This window comes from Leopardus geoffroyi, chromosome A2 (assembly GCF_018350155.1).
Source record: "Leopardus geoffroyi isolate Oge1 chromosome A2, O.geoffroyi_Oge1_pat1.0, whole genome shotgun sequence".
NCBI classification, from domain to species: domain Eukaryota; kingdom Metazoa; phylum Chordata; class Mammalia; order Carnivora; family Felidae; genus Leopardus; species Leopardus geoffroyi.
The window spans coordinates 14,122,797-14,132,303 of NC_059331.1; the positions used below are offsets into that span (position 1 = coordinate 14,122,797).

A 9,507-nucleotide genomic window follows, 5' to 3' on the forward strand; every position below is an offset into this window, starting at 1 on the left:
TGGCACCCCTCTCCAAACACAGCCATCAGGTTCAGTGAAATGACTCCCATGTGTAGTGAACACTACCATGTTCTAGGAGCTTCTCTATCTGCTCACCTGGTGGGATTTGGGGGTTTCTAGCCAGAGTAAAGGGGGGGTGGTGCTTAACCAAGGGCCACCTGAGGGCAAACCGGTCCAGACGTGAGTTGAGCCCGGGGTAGGTAGGGACAGCTATGCTGGGCAGAGCCAGGCTCCTGGCTGTGTGGCCTGGGCATGCTCGCCAGGCTCTGAAACTCCCTCTCCTCACCGGCAAGTGGTTTACTAAGCCCTACAAAGCCTGAAGGCGGCTGAGGTGCATCGCAGAGGAAGCAGGTAGAGGGGTCCAGGGACGGCGGTTAGATGCTTGGGTGCCCACACAACACACACAGGCACAGCCACTCTTAGAAATGTAATGTGGGCACCAGCACGCGCCCTGGGGATTCTAGAAATTCTACACAACGAAAAGCCCCAAAACAGCCCCTGAGCTGCGAGCGGCCAGGGCCAGCTGAGGCATTACGGCCAGGCCCTCCCCGGGCTGAGTTAGGCCCCCAGTCCCTGCCAGGGTGAACGGCCCACTGTGCCGCCTGCGGCCCGGCTCGTGCCCCAGGCGGGAATCCTGCGTATAAAACCAGCGCCTGCAGGCCCCGGCTCCCACGCAGACCCTGCAGCCAGGTTCAGGGCGTGCCCTCTGCCAGGCGGGCTAGGCCCTCCCGCAGCTCGCTCAGCTCAAACAGCCTGACGTCCAGCAGCTGTGCGGCCCGGCCCACCTCAGCCCGTGCCCGTTCCCGCTCGGCCCGCGCCTCTTCCAAGCTGCGCTCCGTTGCCCGCAGCTGGTGCTCCAGCTCGGCGTTGCGGGTCTCCAGGTCCTGCAGGGAGAGGATAGGCAGGATTTGAGGCCCCAACAAGCCTTAAGGGTCACCAGCCCTGCCTGGGGCATCCAGCCTCTGAGTGTCATCCCATCAGACCCCACTCTGGGCCATGCCATGCCTTAGTCTCTTATCCTCCCTGCAGCTTCTGCCCAAGACACTCCGTGGGCCCTTGGCCAATCTGAATGTCATGGAACTGATCACATCCCTCTTCTCAAAACCCTCCTGTGACCCCATTAGGCTGGGAACAAACTCCACTCCCCTCCTTCCTCTCCTTATTCATTCCAACTCAGCCCCGCTGGCTTCCTTGTGGGTCCTTGACTATGTTGAGCGTCTCCCCACCTCAGGGTCTTTGCACATGCCGTGCACTCTGCCCAGGAGGCAAGAGGGAGCATTTCCCCAACTTCTCTCTTCTGGGTCACTAGAGCCTTTGACATCTTCACCTGCGGGACTCAGAACGTGTCCCGTGAACATTTCTCAGATGAAGTCTTCAATGAAAGCCAGGCCAGGGCGCCTGGGTGGCTCCGTTAAGCATCCAACTTCGGCTCAGGTCATCATCTCAGGGTTTGTGAATTCCAGCCCCACATCAGGCTCCCTGCTGTCAGCCAGCAGCCTGCTTCGAATCCTGTCTCCCTCTCTCTCCCCTCCCCCAAACTCTCTCATGCACTCTTTCTCTCAAAAATAAATGAACATTAAAAAAAAAAAAAAAGCCAGGCTAGTCAGACTTGGGTTCAAATGCAGTCTCCCGATCTCAGGCTGGGGATGTGTGAGGACTTGATGGGGTCAAGCATGGGAATTCAGCAGGGACTCAAAAACGGCTTGTTGAATGAAAGAATGTGAAAAACCGTGCCGATGATCATCCTTTCCAAAACACTGGCTGCAACTGAGGCTTTCCATGCACCTGGTCGTCCCAGTCCTTCACAACCTTAGGTAACTGTCCTCCCGATCCCACCTACGGGTGAACAAACAGGCTCGGGGAGGCACATAGCTGCCCAGGACCCATCGGGAAGGAAAGATCCCAGGTCTGTCCCACCCCCGGGGGCTGGCTGGCTCTCGACAGGCACCCCTCCCCACCCCCAGTCCCCCCGCAACGACACACACCTGCACCTTCTGCTGCGTCTCCTCGCGCTCGGTGGCGTCCAGGGCGTCGCGGGGCCCACCGGTCTGACTCTTCAGTGTCTGGATCTCCTAGAGAAGAGTTCCCAGGGTCTCTTCCGGGGTTCCTGGCTCCCTCGTGAGGGGTCAGGGAAGGTGAAGCCCAGGGACACGCACTCAGCCCTCACCTGGTCCTTGGTTTGCACTAGCGCCTCCAGCTGCTCCAGTGACTGGCCTGGCCCTTCCTTCTCACTGACTGAGGGTGGCTCCGCGGCTGCCTGGGCCTCCAGCTCTGCTACCTGTGTGGACAGGCATGTCAGCCCCTGAGACCCCCAGCCTGCGCTCTCCTGACCCCCGGGGAATCTGCCCCTTGCTCAGGCACACCTGTGACTAGGTACTCATCCCCTCTGATTCAGGCTACCAACTTGAAGCAGGCAGGACTTCAGGGTTTGACAAAGAGTGACATGATCTCAAACCCGTACTACAGAACAAGAAACTGAGGCTCAGGGGAACAGCCTTGAGATCACACATCCAGTCAGTGAACCCAGGACGGAGGCAGGGGCTCCACAGTTGCCGGGGGGGGGGGGGGGCCACTGAGCGTCTCTGGGAGGGAGGGGTCCCCTCACCCGCTGCCGCAGCCTTTCGGCCTCTGCACGCTGGGCCTCCAGCTGCTGCCTCCACTGGGCGGCGGCGGCGTTGGCTTCTCGCAGGGCGCCCGCCAACTTGTTGTTGCTGTCCTGCAGCGCGAAGAACTCGGCCTCCCACTGCACCTCGCCCACGGAGCTGCAGGGACGCGAGGGTTGGCTGGGGCGAGGCTGGGCAGCGCTGCGTTTGGGGGCAGGGCAGGACGGTGCCGGAGGCGGGGCGGTGCTGGGGGGCGGGGCCGTGGGTGGGGACTTCGCGGGGTAGCGTGATCTCGTCGGGGGCGAGGTGAAAGTAGGTGCCTCGTGTCGGCTCAGGGAGACAGACGGAATGGGGAGCGGGGTCAGCCCATCGGGGTGTGCGCAGAACGGGGTGAGGGTGGGGAGGCACCCGGGGGGTTAGAATTTGGCCGGGGAGGCGTAAAAGAGGCAGGGTTAGCCCCGAGGAGCCGGCGAGGTAGGGGCAGGGTCCGCCCCGAGAGGGCGTGGCCAAAGCGGGAGCGCGTTCCAGGGGCGAGGTCGGCTCCAGAAGGGGCAGGATCGGAGTCAGCCGCCTCTCCTTACCCCGGCCTTGGGTACACAGATCCCGCCGCCCTTCGACTTCAGAGAAGTCCCTCTCCGTGCCAGTAGTCCTGCCACGCCCTATGCCCGGCCCTACCCCCTCACCCCTCGGACAGCATCTTCTTGAGCCGCTCGCGCTCTGCGGGGCCGGGGACGTCCGCGCTCTGGCTACGGAACAGTTTCTCGTCGCCGGGGCCGTTGGCGCTGACGAGAGGACTTGGGGGCACCTAAACGCGTGGGCAGAAACGGGGTCACACTGGGGGGGGGGGTGGCTTCAGCCAAGGACCAGTCAGGTCAGGGCTGATGTTACTGGGGTTGTGACTGAGGACAGGGGTCCTTTCCAGCACTGGGATGGGAGCGCGCCCCTCCTCTCCTCTTCCACCCTCTCTGGCTCCCCATGGTCCCTGGACCAGAGTTCTGAGCACTGTACCCCCACCTTGCCTGCCTGGGCTCTCACCAAGCTCCCAGGAGCGCACTTGATGCCTGCTGGTCTAAATAAACCCACTGAGATATTCAAAATCTGCAAGGGGGTGGGGGCAATGTGAAATCTCTGTGCTATTCCTTCACAGCAATGCCCTTCCCTGGGGCCAAATTTCAACATGCTTTTAAGATTCTGACAGGAAGCCTTCTACTAGGCTGAATTCATTATAAATCCCCCTCCCAGCCTGGACCATGAGCCCTGAGGGCAGGGACCAGCCTACTTTTTCAACTCCCTAACCCTCTTTCCCACACAGTAGGTGGTCAGTAGATCATGCTGAATCAATTAATAGGGGAAAGTGCCCCAGGGACAATTTTTTTACTCTACTTAGCCATTTCAACCGTCAGGTTTTTACTCTGCCATCTAAGCTGATTTCTTTCTCTTCCTTCCTTCCTTCCTTCCTTCCTTCCTTCCTTCCTTCCTTCCTTCCTCCCTCCCCCCTCCCTCCCTTCCTTCCTTCCTTAATGTTTATTTTTGATAGAGAGTGCGAGTGGGGGAGGAGCAGAGAGAGAGGGGGACAGAGGATCCAAAGCAGGCTCTGTGCGACAGCAGCAAGCCTGACGAGGGGTTTGAACTTGCGAACCCTGAGATCATGACCTGAGCTGCAGTCAGACACTCAACCGACTGAGCCACCCAGGTGCCCCAAGCTGGTTTCTAGGCCTCCCCTGATCTAAGGCTAGGCCAGCCGTCCAGAATGCGCTCCTGCCACTTTTCCTCCAAGGCTTCTGCTACAGGTCTAGCTTTACACAATCTGTGAGCATATGGTCTTGGGCACGCGCGCAGCAACTGGACCCTCAATAGCAGTTGAGTGACTGGCAGGCATGGGACAAGGAGTGCTGACCTGGTGGGAAGTGAGTCCCAGGGCTGGACTGGTGAGCTCCCCGCCATCCTGAGATTTCTCCCTTGCCAGCCTCGCTGCTTCCTTTACTTCCTGGAACTTCTCAGCAAACTGGGGTGGGGGTGGGGGAGGGGGGGGGAAGGCAGAACAAACAATCAAAGAAAACCCAGCCCCCTCTCCCAGAGCCCCATTAGGTCACCCTCACCCCCCACCCCCAGCACCAGCCGTGTCACTATGGAGGCGACTTCAGGAGCATCTCATGAACTAGTTCATCTCATGAACTAGAAGAGTGGTAAGAAGGCTTAGAAAATGTCCCCAGTAGGGGCGCCTGGGTGGCGCAGTCGGTTAAGCGTCCGACTTCAGCCAGGTCACGATCTCGCGGTCCGTGAGTTCGAGCCCCGCGTTGGGCTCTGGGCTGATGGCTCAGAGCCTGGAGCCTGTTTCTGATTCTGTGTCTCCCTCTCTCTCTGCCCCTCCCCCGTTCATGCTGTGTCTCTCTCTGTCCCAAAAATAAATGAACGTTGAAAAAAAAAAAAAAAAATTAAAAAAAAAAAAAAAAAAAAAAAAGAAAATGTCCCCAGTGATCAGATTGAGTATCATGGTGGAGGGTGGGATGTTCACGGAAGTGTATTACATTGAGGCACCTTGAAAAAGGGATCGATCCCCTTTTCCTCTCAGTCAGGCTTATTTCAGCAAGGAGAGCCTCAGGTGAGTGCTGTCTGGAATGCCTGGGACACTTGTGAATATCTTTTTATAACAAAGAGAAAGCAGGTCTTGGGCTCAGAGCCTCTTAGAGGCACCTGTAGCCAGTGGGCAAGTAAATCACCCTATTCTCATTTTCACTGTACTTATGTTTACATTTACCACTTATACACCAGTTTTCCAGTTGGGGTAGGACACACTCACTGTTTTTCATTTTAAAATCAATTTCCTTCGTGTGACAATACATTCTTTAAAGAAAATATTTACATACACGCAGTCACCCGATTGGGGCAAAGGGGCCAGTGCAATTCATTGCGGTGGGGGGTGGGGGGAGGGAAGGGGGATGATCTTTTCAAAAAACAGTCTAAGAGCAACTGAATACTCAGTGGGAAAAAATACTCCTACCTTATACCACCCACAGAAATTAATTCAAGACCTAAATTTGAAAGGAAAATTAAAGCTTCTAGAAGAGAAGAAAATCCTCACGATCTCATTAGGAATCAGAAAGCACTAACCATCCAGGGAAACAATGGATGAGACAATACTGAAGCCTAGAGACAGCAGAGGGTGGAGGGAGGCAATGAAGAAGGTAGGGCTAGGGTGTGTGAGGGAACTCTTAGCCCATCCCAGGCACCCAGAGAAGGGTAGGGTGTGTCCAAAATTGGAACAAGTGGCCAGCAGAGCTGAGACATGAGCCAGGGAACCAGGAAGGGACTTCTGGCTTTTTCTGATACCCATTCTACAGCTGGGAAGACTGGAAACCCAGTACCTCCAGGGGCCCCAGTATACCCAGAAGACATAGGCCCAGTTCCATCCCTCCCACCGTGTCATCCTACCAGCCCACCTGGGTCAGATGCTGCTCAGAAGCAAAGCCAAGGCCATAGACAGTGTTGGCACGACTGTCTGCCCACTGTCCAAACTTCTGGGAGGTTTTGGTAAAGGTCATGTTGGGGGTGACAGTGCTGTTGATGATGGCCTGGGGAGAGGTGGGGAAGCAAAGTTCAAGGTTGATGAGACTGACGATAATAATGAATAGGAAACCCCCAGTGGATCACTTTGTCTTAGCTCCTCAGAGATCCTTGGTCTGAGCCATTTCGGGAGGGAGACTGATCCAGGGCTCCTCCCCAACCCCAGCCACCAGGCACGCGGCAAGGCAACGACCAAACCCAGGCCTGTTGCTGAGACCCCTTGGGCCTGCCACCCCACCCAGGCCCTGCCAGGACCTTGGCACCCCCAATGCTGATGATTCGGTAGACATTGCGGGTGGCATCATAGAAGTAGGAGACAGTGAGCGCGTGCTTGCCCGCTGGGATCCAGTTCCGCTTGGTGGCCGGGTCAATCTGGAACACGTGCGCCCTTGTGCTGAAGATGGGCTGCTCCCTGCATGGGGAGAGTGTTCTCAGCAGGGCTGGGCATCCCCGGGGGGGACTCAGGGCCAAGCTGCGGAGGCAGGGACTCACCTGGCTGTGGACATTGGTCAGGCTGGGCTGGGTGGGCTCCAAGAGGCAGCCAGAAGGATGGCAGGAGGTGTGGTTTCAGCCTCTGTGGGGGACAGGGGGCTTGTGAGTGTCTCCCCAGGACAGGCTTAGGGAAACCAAGCGGGTCCAACCTCAGGAAGCACCACCAAATACATACACCATTCATAGAACCTCAGTCAAAAAGGTGAGAGAATCAGCAGATCACCCAGAGCAAAACGGCCCTGGAGGAAGCTCTCACAACACCTTGAGCAGGAGATGGCTCTCTAAGAGGAGCCAGGTGGCCCCTGAGAGTCCAGTGTAAACTTCTCAGCATGCTAGGTACTGAAGTCCCAGAGAAACCCCCTCAATCTTGGGGCTGGGTAGAGAAGGGCCAAGGCCAACTCCCGCTTGAGATTTTCTGCCACATTCACTCATCACTCTCCAAACCAGGCTCTCTATCAAAATGCAGGGCATCACCAGGTGCCTAGTGGGAGACCAGTCCCCCACCGAACCCACAGAGAGACACCTCGGCTTCCACTCTAGGGCAGAGGCACATCTTGGAGTCAAAGTCCAAACCCCCAGGTAGCTCCCAGCCTAGTTAAAAAGATAAGATGTAGCCAAACAAGTTTCCTCTGGTGCCAGATGGCCCATGACCACTCAACCCCAATACCATCCATGCAGGCAGGGCTGGGTGGGACCCAGGATTGGGAGAGGGGGCTCCCCAGCCTCTCTTGGTTCCTCTAGCCACAACCCCACAGAAACCAGGAACAGTTGCCCTGGAGAATTCCCGACCCTCACCTCTGTGCCCCCAAAACCTGTACCAGGGGGATCTGTGGAGGATCCAGGAGGGACCTGGCAGAAGGAGGTGGCAAAGTGGGGGAAGGGAGGCCGCAGGGGAGCGGCCTCCTTGGTCAGAGGAGGGATGCCCCCCCACCCTGTCCTGGGCAGCTGCTGCCCCGGTCACAGGGTCTGAAACCGGAGCCCCTGGGTGGGGGAGGGGCGGCAGCTCTGGCCGGGGCTGGGAGCGGGTCCTGGGTCGAAGCAGCGTTCCAGGGTGCAGGGGTCCCAGGAACACAGGCCCTTCCGGCCCTGACAGTCCTGCCGAGACTTGCAGCTTTGGGGAAAGTTACTCACCAACTAGTCATGTGCCTCAGACGCCTCCGGCCGCGGGGCTCCCGAAGGAGGCCCCGACCCCGCCCGGTGCCCAGGATCCCCAATCGCGTGTGGGGGCGAAGCCCCACCCCATGCGTCCCAGTCCGGGGGGCCTGATATTCAGTAAGGAAGCAGTTCCCACCCGCGTCAGAAGCGGGGCGCCCAATGCGCGCCCCAACTTCGGGAAGCGCCACCCTCGACCAGGGAACTTCCGAGACGGGCGCAACGCCCCCCAACTCCGGGTCCAGAACTTCGGGGACACATTCTCCGCCTCCTCCAACGCCAGCCCCAGAACTTCGGGGATCCCTCGCGCCACCTCCGACTGCTAAATTTCGGGGATTCCCTGCCACCCCTCCAGCCTCGGGTCCGGAATTTCGGGATCCCCTCGTGCCGCCTCCCTCTCCCAGGCCCGGAACGTCGGGGACACCGCAGTCTCCTCCAACGCCGGGTCCGGAACTTTGGGAACCCCTCGCACGGTGCCCTCTTCGACCCCGACTCCGGAACTTCGGGGCCCCTGCGCCCTCTCAAGCCCTGGAACTTCGGGGCTCCCCGAGCCGCACCCAGCCTCCGTGTCCGGAACTTCAGGGACCCCCGCGCCCTCCCCCGGCCCTAGAACCTCGCGGGCCCCCGCGTCCCCGACGCAGGCTCGGACAGCCGGGCTCACCCTGCGGGCTCGGCGCCCCGCGAGTGTCCGGGCGCGAGTCGGGTGCTGCCCCGCGGCGCCGACTCCCCGCAGCCGGGCGCCCCGTTCGCTTGCTGGCTTCGGGGCCCGCGCCCTCCGCGCCGCCCTCCGCGCCGCCCTCCGCACCGCCCGCGCCTTTGTCTGCGCCTCCGCCGCCGCCCGCGCCGCCTCCGGTCCCATCGCGGCCGGTCCCGACGCGGCCGCCGCCCGCCCCGCCTCCCCGGGCCTCCGAGGCTGCCCCGCAGCGCCCCCTGCCGGCCCTCCGCGGCGGGGGGGGGGGGAGGGGGAGAGGGAGGGGCGGAAGCTAGGAGGAAGGAGGGAGAGGACCGGCGGGGAAGGGGTTAAGGACGGGGAAGAGGGACAGGGGGTGGGGATGGGGACAGAGACCCAGACCCAGAGATAGAAAGACCGGGGAGAGACACAGGAGACAGAAGGAGCGTGTGGCTTCATCGTCCCGGCAGGGGTGGCCTTGACCCTCCAGGTCACTGCTGCCCACGTTTCTCACTACCTGAGGTCATGATCTTCTGCTTTTGATGGGATTCCCTCTCCACTTGACAGGGATCCAGGGGCAGGGGCCTCTCTACCGCACAGAGGTGGGTGCCTGTACACAGTAGGTGCTCAGTAGGTGTTACCAGGAAATGAAAGAGAAACAGGCAGGGAGAGCTGGAAGAGGCTGAGAGAGAGAGACAAACAGCAGGCACTTAATGAGGCTTGATCAGGGGTGCACCGTTCAGAATCCTTCTTGCTTGACTTCCCACCCAGCTCTGATCCCCAGTTGGGGACGGGCTTCTGTCCACCTGGTCTCCCTCAAGAGGATGGCTTAACAGTGCCAGCCATGGTTAGATTATCAGTACTGCTATGCTATAGGGTCCCAGAACCTAGGGCAGAGGGAACATTGGGGCCTGGTTGCCACCGAATGAGTGAATCCCCTGGAGGTCCTCGGGCCTGGGTCAGAAGGAGCCCTTCGTGCACTTGCCAGGAGAGGGTCCTTCTGGAGCGGAGCCAGGCTCAGCCTCC

The 9,507-nt window shown here is 59.6% G+C and overlaps 1 protein-coding gene across 3 annotated transcripts; it reads right to left on the reverse strand.

Moving 5' to 3' along the window:
- Nucleotides 1-414: 414 nt before the first annotated feature.
- HOMER3 (homer scaffold protein 3) lies at nucleotides 415-8,586 on the reverse strand. 3 transcript variants are annotated; one of them, XM_045496738.1, is made up of 10 exons: nucleotides 8,473-8,586; nucleotides 6,660-6,741; nucleotides 6,423-6,579; nucleotides 6,044-6,175; nucleotides 4,501-4,608; nucleotides 3,287-3,408; nucleotides 2,606-2,762; nucleotides 2,168-2,278; nucleotides 1,986-2,072; nucleotides 415-884 (listed from the first exon to the last, which is right to left on the reverse strand). In XM_045496738.1, the coding sequence occupies exons 2-10, from the start codon at nucleotides 6,671-6,673 to the stop codon at nucleotides 693-695; spliced, it is 1,080 nt and encodes a 359-aa protein (XP_045352694.1). In that variant the 5' UTR covers nucleotides 6,674-6,741; nucleotides 8,473-8,586; the 3' UTR covers nucleotides 415-692. The 3 variants fall into 3 exon arrangements, with proteins under 3 accessions (XP_045352694.1, XP_045352695.1, XP_045352696.1); XM_045496739.1 differs by lacking the exon at nucleotides 8,473-8,586 and adding an exon at nucleotides 7,791-7,947; XM_045496740.1 differs by lacking the exon at nucleotides 8,473-8,586 and adding an exon at nucleotides 7,455-7,759.
- Between the last annotated feature and the right edge of the window lie 921 nt (nucleotides 8,587-9,507).